This window comes from Macrotis lagotis, chromosome 7, assembly GCF_037893015.1.
Source record: "Macrotis lagotis isolate mMagLag1 chromosome 7, bilby.v1.9.chrom.fasta, whole genome shotgun sequence".
NCBI classification, from domain to species: domain Eukaryota; kingdom Metazoa; phylum Chordata; class Mammalia; order Peramelemorphia; family Peramelidae; genus Macrotis; species Macrotis lagotis.
The window spans coordinates 215,780,767-215,803,472 of record NC_133664.1 but is presented as its reverse complement, the minus strand read 5'-3'; the positions used below and the strand labels follow the sequence as shown (position 1 = coordinate 215,803,472).

The 22,706-nt window shown below is 34.8% G+C and overlaps 1 protein-coding gene across 1 annotated transcript in view; it reads right to left on the bottom strand.

Annotated features, from left to right (window-relative positions):
* SYT10 (synaptotagmin 10) overlaps positions 1-22,706 on the bottom strand; it is a 91,877-nt gene that overhangs the window by 9,286 nt on the left and 59,885 nt on the right. Inside the window, 4 exon segments of the mRNA XM_074195333.1 lie at positions 5,263-5,392; positions 11,143-11,270; positions 11,273-11,316; positions 15,825-15,945. Of these exon segments, the coding sequence (XP_074051434.1) occupies positions 5,263-5,392; positions 11,143-11,270; positions 11,273-11,316; positions 15,825-15,945 (423 nt within the window).

Sequence of the window (22,706 nt, the reverse complement as noted above, 5' to 3'; positions counted from 1 at the left end):
TCTGAAATATAGGAATCAATTGATTTTAAAGTTTGATAAAATTCTCCTGTCAATCCATCTAGACCAGATTCTTTTTCCTTTGAAAGTTCCTTTATAGTTAGATCAATTTTCTTTTTGGAAATTGAGTTAATTAAGTTCTTCACCTGGTTTTCTGATAGTTTGGATATTTTATATTGTTTAAGATATTCCTCCCTTGGGAGGCTAGGTGGCACCAGTGGATAGAGCTCTGGCCCTGGAGTCAGGAGTAACTGAGTTCAAATCTAGCCTCAGACACTTAATAATTACCTAGCTGTGTGACCTTGGGCAAGCCACTTAACCCCATTGCCTTGCAAAAAAATGCTAATAAAAAAAGATATTCCTCTCTTTATTTTGTGTTCTGTTTTGCTAGTATATATATATATATATATATATATATATATATATATATATATATATATATATGTATAACCACAAAAGTCACTTTCCCTTCATTGCTAGTCCTTATTTGACCCCAAAACATTATTTCTTCTGGTCTTTCTGAGAATTAGTCTTACCATACTGAAGAGTTATGGTTTTAAAAAACTATGTATATTTCTTGACACAGCAACATCACTACTACTAGGTCTGTTCCCTAAAGAGATTAGAGGGAAAAAAAAGAAAAAGGATTTATGTATACATAAATGTTATAGAAGCACTTTTTTGTGGTGGTAAAAAAAAAATGGGAAATTGACCAGCATATTCATCAATTGGGGAATTACTGAAGAAGCTGATTGTGTTGGAGCACTATTGTGCTATAAGAAAAGATGATCAGGGGGCAGCTAGGTGGTGCAGTGGATAGAGCACCAGCCTCTGAAGTCAGGCCATCACTTCGGACCTCAGTTCAAATCCCAGCTGAGACACTTCATAATCCCCTAGCTGTGTGACTTTGGGCGAGTCACTTAACCCCATTGCCTACAATGTCAAAAATAAATGAAGTTTTTACTTCTTTCAGGAGATGATCAATGGTTTTGGACTATCAAGACAATTTTCCTTCTTGATTTCCTAAAAGATGATATCTTGGTTCTTTTTTCCCCATGACTCCCAGTTAGTTCAATAATCTTAATGTTATCTGTCCTGGATCAATGTTCTGGTTCAGTTGTTTTTCCAATGAGATACTTCACATTTTCTTCTAGATTTTCATTCTTTTTGTTTTATTTTATTTTAAAAGTAAAATTAAACAACTGGAAAATAAAATTAACTGACTGGAAAAGGAAACAAAAATGCTAACTGAAGGAAATAAAAACCAAAATACTAGAATTGGACAAATTGAAATGAATGTCTGTGAGACACAAAGATTTCATCAAACAACACCGAAAGGCTGAAAAAAAACAAGAAAATATGAAGTATCTTTTGGGAAAAATGTCTGACCTGGTAAATAGATCCAGAAGTGATAATTTGTGAATTATTGGTCTACCTGGAAGCAATGATCCGAAAAAGAGCCTGGACAATATTAATGCAGGAAATATCATGGGAAAACTGTCCTAATACCCTAGATTAAGAAGATAAATTAGTCCTTGGAAGAATTCAAAGATCACCGCCAGAAAGAGACCCCCAAAAATAAAAATTCCAAGGAATATTATAGCCAAATTCCAAAATTCTCAAGAAAAGAAGAAGAAGGATTGGAGGGCCTAGAATATAATATTTTGGAGAGCAAAGGAGCTTGGATTACAGCCAAGAATCAATTACCCTGAAAAATTCAACATTCTTCTGTGATTTTATGGGGGGAAAAATGGCTTTTCAGTGTAATAGAGGATTTTCAAACTTACCTGATAAAAAGAACAGAACTGAACAGAAAATTTGACCTTCAAATACAAGACTCAAGAGATGCATAAAAAAATAAATAGAAAGGGGGGAATGTTAGTTAACTCTTGAGAACTGTAATTCTTTTAGGACAAAGAGTGTGGGTATAAACTGTTTATGATGTGATTATACATTTAGCTCTTGAGTGATTTTGCTTTACAGGATACTTTAGCTCATGAAGATTTTATTTCTATAGAGGATACTAGAAAGAGGCTGGGACATAAATTGATTACAATTTGATGATACATATGGCTTTTGAGAGCTGCATTTTTATTGAGTCAGTGTACTTGGACAAAGTATAATTGGGTATAGGATGTGGAATGTTTCTTACAAATCAATCAATCAATCAACCCATGGGAATTATTTTTCTATAAGGACAACATAAAAGGAGTATATAGGATGTGGGTGCAAAACAGGTTTAAAACAATCAAGACGTGAAAAAAAGGATCATACTAGGAGAAGGCAAGGCATTAGAGGATAAATAATATCACAAGGAGAGGCACAAAAAGCTATTAAAGTAGAGGGAAAGGAGGGTGTGAGCACTGAGTAAATCTTACATTCAATATATTTGGCCTGAAGAGGAAATGATATACATTCCCAATCGAGTTTAAAATTAATCCTACTTTTTAGGGGAAAGGGGGTGGGAAGTAATGAGAAAAGGGAAGAAGAGACTAATAAAAGGGGGGGCAAAAGTAAAAGTAAAGGTAAAGATAAAGATAATAGTTAAAGGGGAAAGGGAGAAAGAAAGGGAAAAGGGATGATCAAGAGTAAGCAATCAGAAGTAAAACCTTGGTAAGGAAGGATAAGGGGAAAGGAAAGAAAAGTATAAGTAGGGGAAGATAGCAAGGAGGGAAATAGAGTTAATAATAACTGTAAATGTGAATGGGATTTTTTTTCCTTTCTCATGGTTTTCCTCCCTTTATTCTAATTCCTCTTTCTCAACGTGAATAATATGGAAATATATTAAACAGAGATCCCACTGCTAATCATATACACCAGGAAGGTCAACTATGCAAAATAAAATTCCTTAACACAAAAAATATTTACATCAGTTCTTTTTGTAGTATCAATTTGTCTTACCCTATTTATTATAAATGTACCATTTATGAATGTATCATTGTTTCTTACCCTCTGAATAATTAAAATTATTCTTGTAGTTTTACTTTCAAAGATAAATAAATTTCTATACATCATAAGAATCCATCAATTAATGAAATTTAAGTTTTCCTTGAGTAAATCAAATTTATTATAATGGAATTAACATATCAAAATTTAATTCACAGCAAATCCACAAACTTAAGGATTCTAAAGTGTAATATATAGTATCAGCTTTGTAATGCCAGAAAAAATTAAAAATAATTAAAAACATATATTAAACATGTATGTACATATGCAACTTTTACCAGATTGTTTGTTGCCATGGGGAAGAGGGAATGAAGGGAAGTGTAGGAAAATATGGAACTCATAAACTTGCAAATGGATGAATGTTGAAAATCATCTTGGCATGTAATTGGAAAAATGAAAAGAAATACATCATAGGATTGAAACTTCAGAAAAGCCTGGAAAGACTTCTATGAACTGATGCTCAGTGAAGTGAACAGTCAGAAGAACACCATGCACACTAATAGCAACATTGTGTGATAATCAACTATGATGTACTTGCTCTCAGCAGTACAATAATCAAAGACAATTCTAAAAGACATGTGATAGAAAATGTTATCAACATTCAGAGAAAGAGCTATGGCAACTGAATGTTGACCAAAGCTTAATTTTTTTCAATTTTTAAAATTTGTTTTATATATTATTTTCCCTTTCATAGTTTTTTCCTTTTTGATTTTATTAACATGATTAACTACAACATGATTAATATGCATTTATATTTAACATAATTATAAAAATATTACCTATATTAGATTGATTTCTATCAGGGGAAGTAAGGAGGGGAGGGAGAGAGGGAGAAAAGTATGAAACTCAAAACCTTATAAAAACGATAGTTGAAAACTATCTTTGCAAGTAATTGGAAATATAAATAAGTACAATATTAAAAAAGAATTATACTAAGAAAAGAACTAAAATATCTTTATTTTTTCTCAAAAAACCTACTACTTAGAATATGTACCAAGAAGGTTAACTATGGAAAATAAAATTCCTTACACACAATAATATTTATAGCAATGCTTTTTTACAGTATTCAAATCACTGGAAACAAAGTAGATACCCCTCCCATAGGGAATGACTAAACAACTTTTTTTGTACATGAAACATAATGGAGTAATATTTTGAAATCAGAGACAATGGGGTAGCTAGATGAAACAGTGAATAGAATGCTGACCCAAGAGACAAGAGGACCTGAGTTCAAATTCAACCTCAGGTATTTACTAGCAGTGGGACTCTGGAGAACACTTAAATCTGTTTGTCTCAGTTTTTTCCACTGTGAAATGAATAGTACATATTTATAACATTTGCTACTGAAGAGAATTAATCTGGGGGATCACTTAAACTCAGGAATTAATTTTGAGGGCAAATAGAACTAAATCCAATTGGATGTCTGTCCTGTCTTCCATCAATACAGTGAGCTCCTGAGATTTGGGGGAACCACCAATTCATCTAAGGAAGGTTAAACCAGATCAGGTCATAAATGCAACTGCTTGAAATTTCTGGGCCAATCAACAAATATATCAAGTCTGTATGTGGTGTCTGTAGTGTACTTTGAACCGGTAAAGATAGGAAGATCCAATCTCAACACACAGAAGGAAACATTTTTCTACCACCTTTGCTTCCTTCCTTCCTTTTTCCTCAAGGTAACAAACAATCTGGTAAAAATTGCACATGTACATTTATGTTTAATATATATTTTAAATTATGTTTAAATTTTTCTGGCATTAGAAAGCTGATACTATACGTTACATTTTAGAATCCTTAAAAAAAACAGAGAAGCATGGAAGAACTATATGGATTGATGCAAAGTGGACAATGTGCCAAGAAAACAATTGTAACGCATTGTAAATGGAAATAATAATAGTAATAAGGAAAATTGAATGATGCACAATTGTGATGATGAAGCTTGATCTCAAAGAAGGAAAGTGAGAATGCATTGATCTAATTTGCAGATGCTAGAGATTATGAATTTGGGATACTTATTACAATGTCAGACTTAGTAAACACACTGCTTAGTTTTGCTGAACTTTTTTCTGCTTTTAAATGATTTATTATAAAGAAATTGTTATAAAATAGAGAAAAATAGGAAATGCAGGAGATCTTTAAAAAAATTAACAATTTTAAAAAACAAAACCAGTAAGCATTCCCCCAAAAGGGAATGATATAAATATGTCTAAACAAATTTTATTTAATCTCATTGCATAATTCCACAAAAATTCAACAATAGGTATTACCAAAAAAAAAAAAAAGAAACCACACAGATTAGAGTCTTAAAAGTAGACTTACTTCTAGCAATAGATGCCAGTGAGTTATTGGTTTTCTTTGATAGGTGAGCATTTCATTCCAATGATCTCGTCCAAGACCTTCAGCATCCAGTCCCGTCCTACATACTCCAATTACTTCATTGTGTCCTACCCTATGGATAATTAAGATTATGCTTTTAGTTTTATTTTCAAAGGTGAATGTACAAATCAATTAATAAAAACTAAAATTTTGTTTTACTAAGCCTAGTTTATTGTAATAGTATTGCTTTATTAAAATTTATTAATTTTTGATTAATACCAAATCCACAAACTTAAGGATTCTAAAATGAAATATACTATCTACTTTGTAATGCCAGAAAAATCATTAATGAGTAATATATTATACACACATCCTTGTACTTTTACCTAAATTATGTATACTTTCAAAAATTTATGAGAAATGCAAGCACATAATATAAGAATCCTCAAAATTATTTCCCTGGAAAAGATATTAGTGAGTTTAATGATATAAATATAATCTGATTTCTTCCCATAGAAATAATGTTAGAAATTAATATGAATGCCACATTGAACAAATTTATTCACATTAAATAATATTTACATATTATTGCATATATGCTTGTATAAATGTATATCTATATTCATCTGCATAATTATCCCTTTCATATTGTGAGGGGTTGGGAGCACAGCATCCCCACAATCTGAATAATCCATGTAAATTTTTTTTTTGATCTTCCCTTTGCTCTAGAGGAGGAGTTTTGCTTTCTTTTTTCTTTTTTTTCTTTTTTCTTTTATGGGGTGTTAACAGTTTTTTATTATAAAATTAGGGTTAAGTATTTGGTCATAGGCTCTGTATCATATGCTGACCTCTGCAATTCTGTGGCTTCTGCAAAACTGCCTCAAAATTCTCATTTTATTTCTTATGCTGATCCATAATATATCAAAACTGTGATGAGTTAAGTTACAATGTGAAAGGAATAACTACGTTTCATATTTATATATATGCATATATTTTAAAATATGATACACAACATATACTATTGGTGTATATACAAGTATTATATTTTTATATTATATCTATATAAAATAAATTTCATAGAGATCAAATCAATCAGTCAAAGTCATGAAGGATCAAACCCATTTTATGCAATTTTATTTAATACAATAACATTTCACAGTAAACATATGTATGTTATATAATGGGAGCAGGAAAAAAGCAAAGCATTCTAAATAGGGGAAACACCATAAACAAAGGTACAGAGGTACCAGACCTTTTGGTGGACTGTAAGCAGGTCAATTTTTCTGGAATGGAGGGCAGTTTGTGTAGGAGAATCATGAAGCATCTGTTATGTTGACTTTAAAGGACCTTAAATTCTGGGCCAAAAAATATGTGTTTAATTTGCAAGTAGTGGTCTAAAGATAAACAAAATGACATTAAGGTGGGGCAGAGCCAAGATGGCAGCATGAGAACAGCCTTTCCTAGGAGCTCTCTCCAAAATATTTCAAAAACCTTAAAATTATGACTCTAACTAAATTTTTGAGAGAACCCACAGAAAGATCCAGTGAAGCAATTCTCCATCCCATGGTAACATGGAAGGTTGAGGGAAGGCTCTATTCTATGGGGTTGGAGGGGGCAGCAGCACAGCCAGGATCATCATGCTGAAGTGAAAGAGCTCTAGCCTTCTGGGAACAGCCTGTGGGGAGCCTAGATCCCTGGGAGTGCCAGCTCCTAGCAGCAGAAGCAGTCACCTGATCTGCCAAGCCAGGGAACACCAAGCCCAACTTGGAAGATCAGGAAGGAAACTTCTGCCAGAGTGAGTGGGAACCAGCATGGCCCTCAGCACAACCTCAGGGTAGGGGTAGCCCTCAGGGTAGCCCAGATCCCAGGAAATGGAAGCAGGCCCCTCAGAACCACCCAGCAGGGAGCTGCTGGGCAACTGCTCCCAGAGTGCAGCCCATGAAAGGTAAGGGTATGTGGAGAGACTATTTTGATCTCTTCTCTGTTTCTGGGACAAGACTCTGGTGCTTTGTCCATATTCAGACCTTGGTTGCAGTCTGGGGCCCCCATTGCCATAGAGCAGGGATCTTCCTCACAGCTCCAGGGCAGGGGGTGTGCTTGTGGTCATCCACAGAGCAAAGCATAGGCCAGGAGAGCAGACCTTGGAGAAACTGAGATCCTTGTGGGGATGTCCCAATAAAACTGAAAAGCTCAGGAAGCACCCCCCCCCCCCAAATTAGGGCACAGGCTGGGGCAATGTATAAACAGAAAAAAAGGAACCTGACCATAGACAGTTACTTTGGCCCCATGGAAGATCAAAACACACATTGGGAAGATGACAAAGTCCAAGCTTCTGTATCCCAAACCTCCAAGAAATATAGGAGTTGGGCTCAGGATATGACAGAATTCAAATCAGATTTTGAAAATAAAGTGAGGGAGATAGAGGAAAAATTAAGAAGAGAAATGAGGGAGTTGCAGGAAAAAAAACATGAAAACCAAATCAGCAGCTTAGTCAAGGAGATCCCCCAAAAATGCTGAAAAAGAATAATATGTTAAAAATGAGTTTAGGTCAAATGGAAAAAGCAGTCCAAAAAGTTAATGAGGAGAATAATGCCTTAAAAAGAAGAATTGGTCAGATGGAAAAGAAGATAGGAAAGCTCTTTGAAACAACTCCTTCAAATGTAAAATAAAGCTAAAGGAAGCTGATGACTTTGAGAGGAATCAAGAAACAATAAAACAATTACAAAGAGTGAAAAACTAGAAGAAAACATGAAATATCTCATTGAAAAAACAATTGATCTGTAATATAGATCCAGAAAAGACAATTTAAAAATTATTGAAATACCTGAAAGTCATGATCAGGAAAAAAGCCTTGACTTCATTTTTAAAGAATTTATACAGGAAAATAGCCCTCATAGTCTAGAAGCAGAGGGCAAAATAGAAATTGAGACAATCCCTTGATTTCCTGAAATAAATCCCCACCCCCAAATAACCCTCAGAAATATTATAGCCAAGTTCCCCAGAACTCCTAAGTTAAAGAGAATATTACAAGCAGCCAGAAGGAAACAGTTCAAATATTGTGGAGCTACAGTCAGGATTACACAGGAGTTAGCCGTGTCTATTAAGGGCTTGTAGGGCTTGGAATACAATATTACAAAAGGCAAAAAAAGCTTGGAATGCAACCAAGAATCAACTATACAGCAAAACTGAACATCCTCTTCCAGGGGAAAAGATGGACTTTCAGGGAAAGAGGGGAATTTCAAATGTTCCTGCTGAAGTGGCCAGAGTTGAACAGAAAGTTTGATCTTTAAGTACAGGACTCAGGTGAAGCATAGAAAGGGTAGGTGAGAAAGGTAAATGATAGGGATTTAAAGATGAACTCTGTGTTTTCCTGCATGGGAAGATTATACTAATAACTCATTAAACTTTTCATTTATTAGAGTAGTTAGAAGGTGCTTTTTATAGATGAGGCACAGGAGGAAGCTCCATTTTAAAAATGGAGTCAATGGGTGAAAAGGAAATGTACTGGGGGGAAAAAGGGAAAGGAGAGGTAGAATAGACTAAGATATTTCATGTAAAAGAGTCAAGAAATGTGGTATGGAAGGGGGAAGGTGAGGGAGAATGAGAGAGCCTACATTCTCATTGTAAATGACTCAGAGAGGAAACAACATACATACTTAATAGGGCATAGAAATCTAGAAGAAAAAAGAGAGAAAGGAGATGGAAGAAAGGGAACAGGAAGAAGGGAGGGGATTTTTGATGGTAGAGGAGAGGGTAGATCATGGGAGAGGATAGTCAGACATAATACATTTCATTTTTCACTTTATGCAAAGTGGTGGGACTGGGTGGTATGTCTGGGACCAAGGGGCTAGGTGGTTACTGGGTCTCTGGGGTAGGATGTAGGCTGGCAGCACTTTGACCCCAGGGCTGAAGCTCTGCCTGCTGTGCCACTCAGTTTTCCCACAACATACTTTTGAAGAATGACAGAGTGAAAGGAGAGAGAAAATAACAATAAGTGGGAGTGGGGAGGAATGGATGGAGGGAATTACCATCAGCAACAGCAACTGTGGAAAAATATGGAAGTAACTTCCCTGATGGATCTCTGATAAAGAATGTAATACACCCCAGAGATAGACTTGATGGTATTGGAAAACAGACTGAAGCACATTTTCCTCTTTCTTTCACTTTATTTCTCATGAGGTTTTTTATTTTTGTGGGGGAAGGGGAGGATCATGTTTACTCTTACAACAAGACTATTTTAGTAATGTGTAAATAAATAAAAATGTAAATTAAAAAATTTTAAATTTTAAAAAATGGCATTAAGGTTAGTTTGGCAGTTTATAGAATGAATTAAAGTCTTATTCCTACTACTTACTTTTTGTTCCTTATTGTCAGAGAGGATTTGTGTTTATGACCTCATTTTGCAGAGCAGAAAAAATAAACTCCAAGGGAAGTAACTTGGCTCAACATATAACTATGAGGTAGCTTCTAGCACAGTGCTTTCCCCAGTCACCAATATGGTCTAGAATTACTGCTGTTAGTTTTCTTTCTTTTTTTGGGAGGGGAGGGGAGGGCAAGGCAATGGGATTCAGTAACTTGTAGATAATTATTAAGTGTCTGAAGCTGGATTTGAATTAAGGTCCTCTGGATTCCAGAACTTGTACTCTATCTGCTATGCTCCAGTTGCCCCACTACCATTAGTTATTTTTAAAGTATGATTTTTGTTTATTTAGTTTATATTATAATTTTATTAGAAGAGTAAACATAAATCCCCCCCCAAGAATATGAGACACCTCAAGAATAGTAAGAGAGAGAGAAAAAAGGCTGCTGATTTGGTTTTCATGATTTTTCTGCATCACACTAATTTCTCCTCCCAGTTTTTCCTCTACCTCCCTTAATTGCTTTTCAAAGTATTTTTTGAGTTCATCCATAGTTTGAGCCCATTTTCTATTTCTCTTGGAGGTTTTGGATACAGAAGCTTCAATTTTGTTGTCATCTGAGTATGTGTTTTTATCTTCATGGGACTAAATTAATTTTCTATGGTCATATTCTTCTTTTTCTGTTGTTGACTCATTTCCTCAGCCCAAGACTAATTTACAGCACTTCCAAGGCTTTGGGCTTTTTTTGGGGGGGAACACCCTCCTGGGACCTTTATTCCTCCAAGGTATTATGTTTTCTTGCCTGTGCTTTGATATGTAGTTGACCACAGGCACTTCCCTTTGCCCTGGAGCTGTGAGGAGGGTCCCTGTTATCTTAGTATGGAAGGCCAAACTGAAAGCTGCATCTGAGTGTGGGTAAACTGCAAGGTCCTGCTCCAGGGAGAGCAGAGAGATGTCTGGAGTCTCTCCTGACCCCCTTAACAGCTGTGGGCTGTGCTCTGGAGATGCAGGCTGGTTTCTCCTGATTCTTGCTGCAGGTTCTGCCACTGGTGCTCCTCACTTCACACTCATTCTGGTGTAGCAGCGTTCTCTCACCACCCCTTCAAGCTGTTCCCGGTGATCCCTGGACTGGGCAGTGCTGGGCTGCACTGCAGCCAGGGCTTTTTTTCCAACTCCTGGTCCTGATGAATCAGACCTTTCCCACAGAGCTTCAGTCTTTCTGTGGGTTCTATCCCTCTAAATTTTGGCTAGAGTCATAATTTGATGGCTTTTGGAGTTTGAGGGTAAAAGAGTTCCCAGGAAATGCTGCCTTCATGCTGCCATCTTGAATCCTGCCCCACTGACATTAGTCTTCAAAAAAACTTTTGCATGTGTGCACATGTGTCTAATATTTCACTAAATATACTTACAATCGAAAACATTGTGATAATAGAAAATGAACCTAAAAATCCACATACCTAAATGCAAATAATGCATTTGAAATGATGCATCTGAAAAGACTGTTTACACAGTAAGATAAACTTACCTATCATAATCCATGACAGCAATCAAGAGGCTGACTTGGTCCACATTCTCAGGAGGAATGTCAAAAATGATGGCCTCATTATAAATGGGATTTAAGGTATTTTTTTTAGTGGTTGTTTTTTTTTTTTTTTCAATCTTCGACCCTCACACATTAAGGACACTTTTACATATGGATCTGAAAGTAAAAAAAAAAAATTGTTAAGCAGTTAGAAAATTCCAAATAAATTGCAGTTCAGAACTGTGAACATAAGTTAATATTTGCTAGAAAAGAATGTACTTCATCAAAAAACTTAGAATTTCTATTCTTATTGTCTATGAGATATAGTTGACCAAGTAAAGGTGGGTCTGAATCAGGAAATCCTGGACTTGAATCTGGCCACTAACACAGTAGTAACATTGGTAATGACTGAACAATAAAAATGACCAATATAACATATAAAGTTGCTTTGAGCAACTTTTTAATTCTGTAAGTTACGACCCAATTACTACCTGAATTATTAGAGGAAATTTCATACTAAGTTCTCCAGATTGAAAAATTTATAAGTCAGGCTGGGGTAAAATTGGTGGCAGTTATTTTAGGTTGGGGTAATTTATTATATGAAATATTTTAACTTTAATTAATCAGGTTTAATGGATCCTAGAATTTCTTTGATCTGGCTAGTTTTGACAAAGAGGGAAGAATATTTGTTTTTACCCAAGAAATGTATCTTGTAGCTGTTTTATTTTTTCTTTTTAGAAAATTTTGACTTCTGTAGGAACAGATTTTTGATCTAATAGTATGTTAATATGACAAAATTTATGAATTTATAAATAATATAAATTTAAAAATAAATTTATAAATAAACTTATAAAATTATTATAATTATTTAATTTGTTACTTGGTTATTTCATTTGACCTTCATTTTCAAAGAAGACAATTTAATTCTCAGAAGATGTAATCTGAATATAGATGCATGTGGCACTACTCTCTCTGGGGGGGGCAATTGCATATAGGAAGAGGGAATGAGATAGAGATAAAAAGAGCAAGGGAGGGGCATAGGGGAAGAAAAATGCATGCATGGAGGAGAAGCCAGCTCTCTTAATGTTCCCGATTTCCAGTTCATCTCTCTAGAAATTTTGGTAAAATGATGAGATGATATGCCATCTTGTTCCCATTCTCTCTGTGTATTTCTGACATATTAAAAATCTATATAATTTCTCCAATTTCAGTTTGCTATATTTGCTTGGATGAATGGATTTATTTGCTATTCATCATTTGTGATAGTCTTGTTTTATAACCTGATCTAAATAGGAAAGGGGTAACCTGATAGATTTAAGTTGGAGGAAACTCTTCCCTCTGAGGGATAATAACTTAGGGTAGCTTTATTCTGAAACTATGTAGTCCTATAGCAGTAAAATTTAGGGGAATAGATATTATAGTATGCTAATCCTTATAGAGACTAGAAAAAGAACACAGGGGACTTAAGTCTTGAGGAATCTGGGATTTGCATCAACAACTATCATATTGACTCTCCTCTGCCCCTCAGCGACAGTCTAGACTCTGATTATTTCATCCGTGCATCATCATAGTTGTATGTTTATATATTTTTTTCTAATTTACATGGTAACATATTACTTATTTGTGGGACTTGTCCAGGTACACATGCCACATAACCCAATTTGAACCTGGTGGATAAAGTATGACCTATGAAGTATAATTGGAAATGAGTTCCTTCCAGTGCCACATACACTAATTTTAAAGTTTAACTACTTCTGGTCACATATTTTCCCTGTCCCTTTCAGCATGTTATATCAGTGATAAAAGAACTGACTCTGTAACATGAAGCACCGATCCTTTGGCCTCATGATAGCAGTAGAGGGAAGGGGCTTTATCATACATGTTTGGCCACAGAGGCACTAAGAACTGCAAGCTCCATAAATGTTAAAATGGTTGATACTACCTTCTGAAGTTTAATCTTTCACTCCCAGAAAAGTGTGGGACTTAACATTGGAGAGGGAGGATATTTTCTTTTTCTCCCTGACTCTTATAGTTATGATGCCTTTAAATCCAGTTGCTGCCTAGGTGAGTCTAACAGTGATCCTCTTCTATTTGAATTTTTGGGGAGCAGAACATATGAACTCCTGTATTACTTAATCACTGACAATCTGCAGTATAGGATTTGCCATCTATGGATACTATAATGCTTCTTCAAGAAAAAAGTGATCACTGATGGTGCTCTGCATTGCCAGAAGATATGGATCAAATGAAATAATAAAAGTAAAGCATTACTATATTAATTCTAAATATTTGTTGCTCCTCTATTTTCAAAGAGGGCTTAGGATATCATGAGGTGATTTCTTGATTTATACATGAATTAGATTTAAATGAGAAAAAGTTGCACAGTCATCAATCTCACTCTCTTCTAGTGTCATCACAGTCCAGTGGCAAAACAATATAATATATATTTATTATATATATATGCTGCTTTCATGACCACCAGGGGAAATCTTCACATGTTAAGTAGGCATCCTCAAAATTCACTGATGGGTTCAAGGCTTGTTGATTTCCCTCAAACTGGTTTAGCTGAAATAGTTTTACTGGGATAGGGCTACTGTATATATAACTTCTTGGGACCATAGATAGAGAGTTGGGTGACACCAAAATATGAGCAGCCCTGAAAAGGGTTTGATCATGTAGAGGTATTAGTTCTCATTCCCTAAACATCCTATATGTCATGTTAACTATTAAATGTATAATGTAATAGAGACAAGTCTCCATAAAATACCTCATGTTTTATTATTTTTAGAATCCACTTCCAGAAAAATATAATAGTAGTTATAAATTACAGTTTTGCATCTAAATCTTAGTAATAGGTGCTTATGAATTTTATATATTTGTTTTGTGTGACAGAAATGCATAATTATACTATATCTTGAGTAACTTTCTATTCTCTTTTGAGGAAATTCTTAACATAAGCCAGTAAAACCTAAACATAAGTTCTCCCTAGGGCTATAAGGTGGGATATAATGAACCAGAAAATGAGAATAAGAGCCTCTAAACAAAGAGGTCAAGCTTTTTTAAGAATGAGCCTAATCTTTAAAATGAGTCCAGAGATGAGATTAGAGATTATCTGGGGGAAGAGAGTCCAGCACTCAAATTGCCAAATCATTCAACTTTGAACCCTTCAGATTGGACCAGAACAAAGATGTCGCCAGAAAAATGTTCGGTTCCTTTTTTCTTTTTAGGAGTCAGCCTCTCCTGGAACTGATCCCAATCTGTGTGGATGAGTTCAGAATGTGATAGAACATTCTAGTAGTGGTTCAGTGTGGTTACATTTGGACTTTCTCTCAAGTCTGGGAGAGTACTGTAATTCTTCTCAGTTCAAATTTCTACACTTGAGACTAGCTATTAAGCTGATTCATGAGTGCATTATGAGAATTAATGAGTCAGTGCCTGCAAAACTAGAATATCTCTTATGAAAAGAATTATGTTTTATTCTTAATTATAATTGTTGTATTGTTTGCTTGTCTCAAAAGGAGTAGAATAATTCACAGATCCCCAAAAGTAATATTCAATGTTTCCTTTAGTGTTTCAATACTATTATGATTTCTTCTTCAAATAAACTTAGATATGCATGGGAATTATGATTTTATATATGGATAATCAGGGGAAATTATTAAAATTATTATTCTAAAATTATTAACATTACAATATTCTTTTTCTCATTTAATCTCCAAAGTAAAAGATTTCTATTTCCATGCTGCCATTTATCATTTCAAACAAATTTCTATGTTTAGCTGCTACTACTACTACTACTACTACTACTACTACTACTACTACTACTGCTATTGTTATTACCATTATTACTACCAGCCCTTTGTTATCAAAGAAGAACTCACCAACCAACCAAGTGATCTGTGACATGAGTTGTACAATTTATGTTTATTATAGTGAAGTATATGCTGTGCAAGGCATACTTCTCACTTCCTTTTACCAGAATCATTCCTCCCAATGACCTGTTTGATAGGAAACAGACCTATTGGAGATGGTCTGGATGCTACGGGAGTCTCTTTGTCTTAAATTGGTTTCACTTCCTCCTGTATCATTGAGACACCATGATACATTATCAGCACTGGGAAAATACCAGCATGTGATATCTGGCAACAGAATGTGACAACCTGGTACATCCTAACTTGTTTCTTAATGGACTAATCATCAGTTTGGATTTAACATATTTTCCAACTTTTTATGCATATATGTGTAGCTGCATGCATATATGTACATACATTTGTATGTATTGTATGTGAGTATATACAGAGAGGCATCTTATAATGAAGAAAAAGCCAATCTAGGAGTTAGATTCAAGTCCTGTCTGACACACACTGGCTGATAATTTAGATAAAAGAAATAAATGCATTCTAAGTATGTTGTCAAGAGGTTCTTACTTTTCTAGATAACAATGTAAATCAAGAATTAAGAAGATTCATTTTCAGGCAATTAGAAGTTCTTTTGTCTTAAAGTATTTCTTCCTGAGATTTTACTAAACCACAAGTATAGAATGAGAACTATAGAGCTGAAGTTGATGATTTTCATTTAAACACAATATTTCAATCTTCAGTTTCTTTCATTACTTTTATTCTGCTTCAGAAAAAGAATATGTACTTTTGAAGCAGGAATCTTGATTTAATATTAGATGTACACACCTGATGAACCTGTGATATCCATTGCTTTGAGATTTCTGCACTTGATGACTGTTAATGTCAAACGCCCAGCCGTAGGTAAATAGCAAAGGGAAAACATGATTTCACCCAGATCTATGCTTTCCTAGAAAGGAAAAATAATTTTTTTCAAACATATCAATGTTTGGAACATCAGATACTGGAAAAAATTAAATTCATTTAATGGAGATTTTTATAATAATATTTGTATCATTTAAAAATACTACTAATTTAAAAGCACTATGAGAAGTTTTTTTAAAAAGAAGTTGTTCTGCTCAGATTCAAAGGAAGTAACCATCCAAAAGTAGAAGAAATGAAAATTTGGTTGAAATAGTACCATAATATTCTTCTCTCAAAACTGACTAAGTTTTCTTAATATCTAAAGGAATAAATTGTCAATAAGAGATCTCAATAAAATTTAAACCAAATTGACTATTTCACCACCAGTTCTTTTTTGTTTGTTATATATGATTATATAAAACATACAATTATACAATTTGACATAGTTGAATAACTATATATAAAAAAGATATCTCATATGTTATGTATGTCATATATTAGATATAAAATATAAAAGTCATATATTTAATTTACATGTTTTATAATATGTAATTACATCATAAGTTTATAATTTTGTTTTTAAAGTGTTAATTTTTTAAAATTATAAAATTATGAATAATTGATGTTAACAAAATGAATTCAATAAACATAGGAGGAAACAAAGGTCAAAGTCTTACCCTCAAAGTGTTAGACTTAAATGAAGCAAAATCAGACTAATAAATATACAGCAAAGAAAAATACTTTTGTCTTGGTATTTTCCAGGATCCCTTGAAGATTTGTCCTCTTTAGACCTATTTATTTTTATTCTTTTAAAAAATAGTTTGAAACTAGTGTAACAATTCTTTTATAGTTCCTTTCTGCATATATATAAATAATAAATGTGTAGTATATAATACTACACATTTATTATTTATTGGAATAATTTACTTCTCTCTTTTCTATTTTAAATGAATATCAGATATTTCCATTTTTTCTAATATCATTATATTAGCCATGAATAGTTTGGACTGACAATTCCATTTTATGAGGTTTTGTGATAAAGTTCTAACTAATAAATGACTGGGTTGAAAGATATCAGATTTGCAGTTCTATTGCATATTGTCATTAACTCTCCAAGATGTTTATACCATTCTTTGGTTCCAAAACTAGTGTCCATTTCTTGACAGTTCCACTGGCATTGAATTTTATATTTTGTAAAATACATACATACATATATACATATACATATATATATGTGTGTGTGTGTGTGTGTGTGTGTGTGTGTGTGTGTGTGTGTGTGTGTATTTGTTGAGGGAGTTGGAGCCAAATGTGAGGGCAGGAGTTCCTAGAAAGTCTTCCCCCAAAAGCTCCAAAAGCTGTTGAATTATGACTCTAGCCATATATTAGAGGGACAGAACCCATAGATAGACTGAATGAAGCAATTTTCCAGTCCAAGACAACTTGATAGATCCATGGGAAAGGTCTGTTTCATCAGACTTGGGGGTTGGAAAAAGCTCCAGTGCAGTCAGACTGCAGGCTATGCCAGGGCAAACCAGCTCCAGCCATCTAGGAATAATCCCTGGGGTGCCTGGATCCCTGGGGATTCCTGGATCTGTGGAAGCAGGAATGGATTCCAGAGCTCTTGGCCTGGGATCACCAAAATAGCTTGGAGGGTCCTGAGAAAACTCTGCCCACCCAGAATGAGTGGCTGAGCCCAGAGCAGCACCAGCCTCAGGGCAGCCTGCCCTGGGAACCTGCAGAGCCACCCAGCAATTGCTTCCAGAGTGCTCAGGCCACAGATAGTAAGGAGGTGGGGAGAAACTGAAAAAGTCTCTCTGCTATGCCTGGGACAGGACTCTACTGTTTTGCCCATACTCAGAAAAATCATGAAAACCCAGTCAGCAGCTTGGTGAAGGAGATACAAGAAAATAGTGAAGAGGGTGGCTAGGTGGCACAGTGAATAGAGCACTGGCCTTGGAGTTAGGAGTACCTGGGTTCAAATCTGACTTCAGAAACTTAATAATAACCTAGCTGTGTGGCCTTGGGCAAGCCACTTAACCCCATTGTCTTGAAAAATCTAAAAAAAAAATAGTGAAGAAAAGAATACCTTAAAAACCAATTTAGGTCAAATGGAAGAAGCAGTCCAAAAGGCAAATGAGAAGAATACCTTAAAAAGCAGAATTTGTCAGTTGGAAAAGGAGATAAAAAAGTTCCCTAAAAAAAAAAACTCCTTCAAATGTATAATGGAGCTAAAGGAAGTTGATGTCTTTGCGAGAAATCAAGAAATAATAACACAGAACCAAAAGAATGAAAAACTAGAAAATGTGAAATATCTCCTTGGAAAAAATAACTGACCTGGAAAACAGATCCAAGAGAAATAATTTTAAAATGATTGGGCTACCTGAAAGTCATGATCAGGAAAGAGCCTAGACTTCATTTTTCAAGAAATAATCCAACAATATTGCCTTGACAAATTAACAGCAGAGGATAAAATAGAAATTGAGGGAATCCACTAATCATCTCTGAAAGAGATCTCTTCAATACTCCTAAGAATAATAAAACCAAATTCCAAAACTCCCAAGTCAAAAAGAAAATACGACAAACAGTCAGAAAGTAAAAAAATTCAATTACCATATGCTACAGTCAGGATTACACAGGATTTAGCAATGTCTACATTAAGGGTTTTGCAGGTCATCGAATACGATATACCAGAAGACAAAAGAGCTTGTTTTACAACTGAGAATCAACTAACTAGCAAAAATGAACATCCTTTTTCAGGGGATGAGCATTCAATGAAATAGGAGACTTTTGACTTTCCTGTTGAAATGGTCAGAGTTTGATCTCCAAATATAGGACTCAGAGGAAACATAGAGGTGGTGGACAGGAAGGACTAATTATGAGGAACTTAATGATGCTAAACTGTGTGTATTTCTGCATGGAAAGAAGATACTGATAACTCATGAACCTTCTCATTTATAAGAGCTGAATATAATGGTATAATACAGTATAAAGATGGTGTCAATGGGTAATAAAGAAAAGTACTGGGAGAAAGGGAAAGGAGAGGTAGAATGGGCTAAGATATTTCACTTAAAAGAGTCAAGAAAATGTTTTTTTACAATGCAGTGGAAGGGGGGAAGGTGAGAAAGAATGAGTGATACTTCATTCTCATCAGAAATGGCTCAGAGAGGAAATAACATACACACTCAATAGGGTATAGAAATCTATCTTACATTAGAGAAAAATGAGCAAAAAGGGATGGGATATGGGGGAAAAGGGGAGGGGATGGGGAGTAAGTGATAGAAAAGAGGGAACATTGGGGAGAGGGTAGTCAGATACAATGCACTTCTGAGGAGGGACAAAGTAAAAGGAGAGAGTGAATAAAATACATGAGAGTGGGGAGGAATAGAAAGAAGGGCAACAATAGCAACTATGGGATAGGATATTGAAGCAATTTCTCTGATAGACTTATGATAAAAATGCAGCCTATCCCAGAGACAGAGCCAATGGTATCCTAACAAAGATTGAAGTACAATTTTTTTCTCACTTCATTTCTCTTGAGGTTTCTCTATCTTTTCTGGGAGTGGGGGGGTTATGTTTACTTTCACAGCAAGAGTATTGTAATAATGTGAAAATAAATAAATAAATCCTAAAATTGTCTTGGTGGAGAAAAAGCTTTTGTCAAAATATACACTGATTCCTATCAAAAACAATAAAAAGAAGTATAGGGTATAGAAATCTCTCTCACCCTAGAGTAAAAAAGGAGAGGAAAGGGATGGGATAAGGGGGACAGGGAGAGGAGAAGGGGGGGGAATAGGTGATAGAAGAGAGATAAGATTATGGGAGAGGGTAGTTAGATATAATACACTTCTGAAGAGGCACAGGTTAAGAGGCGAGAGAAAGGAGAGAGAGATTAGAATAAATGGGAGTGGGGAGGAATAGAATGTAGGGTATTACAGTTACCAATAGCAGCTGTGGGAAAAGATATTGAAGCAATTTCTCTGATGGATTTATGATAAAGAATGCAACTCATTCCAGAGACAGAGCCAATGATATCTGAACACAGACTTTTATCTGGAGGGGGGGGGGGTGTTATGCTAATTTCACAAGATTATTGTAATAATGTGAAAATAAAATAAATAAATAAAATACAAACATATTTTTATCATACTAATAGTTATATAGGGAATATGCTAAGGCCATCTTGACTTTTTATTTGTTTATCATGAGATACTTGAGCATCTTTCATGTAGTTATTAATAGTTTCAATTCTCTCCTTTGTAAATTTCTAATCATTTAAAAAAATTTTCCTAATTATTTACCCAGCACAAAAGAGACTTGAAGTTGTTATGTCCCTATTTTTATAAAGTCAGATCATGACTTTCAAATCCATGCCCCATAGAAAATTATTTTTTCTGTAAAGAAAATTAATTTTTGTGTGCATTTATAACCTGTTCCTTCCTCTTCCTCTCCCCATCATCTAATCAAAAAGAAAAAAGATATAAAATTTATGCTTGAAAATGTATGTTTTTTTCTGTTCATCTGTTCATATTCTGATCATCACCTTTATGGCAGGAGATAAGGGTCGGGTTTCATCTGCAGTCTTCTGGATGTGATTCTTGATATCTGAACTGGTTTTCTTTACTTTACCCCTTATCAGTTCATAGAGGTCTTCCTAGTTTTATCTCAGTCTGTTCATTTTATAGCTTTTATGGTACAATATTATTTTGTTGGATTCATTTTGCCCACAGCACCCATTTGGGGACTATTCCACCAGTTTTCAATTTAGCGCCATCACAATATGAGCTGCTATAAATATTTTTGATATTCTGTGTTTGTTTGTTTGTTTCTTATTTTATTTTATTTTCCCCTGGTTACATGCAAAAACAAGTTTCAACATTCACTTTTAAAGCCGTGAGTTTGGAATTCTCTCCTTTCATCTTACTCCAATCCCCATCATTGAGAAAGCAAATTATCTGATAAAAATTAAAAATATGCTCTTGTGAAAAACATTACCACAATAGTCATTTTGTAAAAGTAACTTTAATCCCCCCCCAAAAAAAGAAATCTCAAGAAAAATAAAGTTAAAAAAGTATGTTTCAATCTATATTCAGACACCATGAATTCTGTCTTTGGGATGGATAATATTTCTTAATGTAAGTTTTTTAGAGTTCTCTTGGGTCACTGCATTGCTAAGAAAAGTAAGTCATTCATTGTTGATCATTGTACAACATTTGGATCTAATGCATTTCCCATTGCATCTGATCTGAGAGCATCCTGTTCATCATTTCTTTTTTTCTTTGTTTTTTTAGGTTTTTTCTTTTTTGCAAGGCAATGGGATTAAGTGGCTTGCCCAAGGCCACACAGCTAGGCAATTATTAAGTGTCTGAGGTCAGATTTGAACTCAGGTACTCCTGACTCCAGGGCCGGTGCTCTATCCACTGTGCCACCTAGCTGCCCCTAGCCCCCATCATTTCTTATAGAAGAATGGTATTTCATCTTAATCATATACCACAATTTGTCCAACCATTCCCCAATGATGGACATTTCCTCAATTTCCAGTTCCTTGCCACCAGAAAAGAACTGCTACAAATATTATTATTTGCCATAGGTGGTCTTCCTTCTTGCTTTTCATCTCTTCTGGAATGTAGAGTTGGTAGTGGCATTACTAAGTCAAAATGTTTTTATAGCCCTCTGGGCATAGCTCCAAATTGCTTTACAGAATTGTTGAATTCATACACAACTCCTCCAACAATGCATTAATGTCTCATTTTCCCTACATTCCCTCCAACATTCATGTTCTCTTTCTGAAGCCAATGGCCATTTTAAAACAATACCTTGGAATTGTTCCAATCTGCATTTCTCCTGTCAATAGTGAGTTAGGACTTTTTAAAAAAAAATGATTTAAATATATAGCTTTGATAGCCTCATCTGAAAACTGTTCATATCTTTTGATCTTTTATCATTTGAGGAATAGCTCTTATAGTTCCTTGTGTTTATGAAATGAGAAACTTGTTTCAATATTTTCTCCCTATGGTTGCTAAACTGAATTTCCCTCCATTCTTTTCCCCTCACTCCCATTTATTCTATTCTCTCTCTCTCTCTCTCTCTCTCTCTCTCTCTCTCTCTCTCTCTCTCTCTCTCTCTTTTCACACATTCCCTCTTCAAAAGTGTTCTGCATCTTACTACCCCCCTCTCAAAATCTTCCCTACCTTCTACCACCTACCCCCCACCCCATCCCCATTCTCTCATCCCTTTCTTCTCCCACTTTTCTCTGAGGTAAGATACATTTTTATACCCAACTGAGTATATATGTTATTCTCTTTGTGAGCCAACTGAAATGAGAGTAAGGCTCACTCATTTCCCCTCACCTCTCTCCTCTTCCATTCTACTATAAAAGCTTTTTCTTGCATCTTTTTGTAAAATCTTCCTCCCCCTTTGCCTTTCTCCCAATATATTTCTCTCTTACCTATTAACTTCATCATTTTAATATATTATTCCTTCAAATTCAATTCCCACTGTGCCTTAATCTATATATGTTCTTTCTAACTGCCCTAATAAACTCACATGAGTTTCCAGTATCATGTTCTCATGCAGGAATATAGACAGTTCAACATCATTAAGTCCTTTCTTGTTTACTTTTTTATGCTTCCCTTGAATTTTGCATTTGAAGATCAAATTTTCTGTTTAGCTCTGATCATTTCATCAGATAAGTTTGAAGGTCTCCATTTCATTGAATAATCATTTTCCCCCCTGAAAAAAAAGTATGTTTAGTTTTGCTGGGTAGTTGATTGTTGGTTGTAATCTGAGCTTTTTTCTTTCTGGAATAGC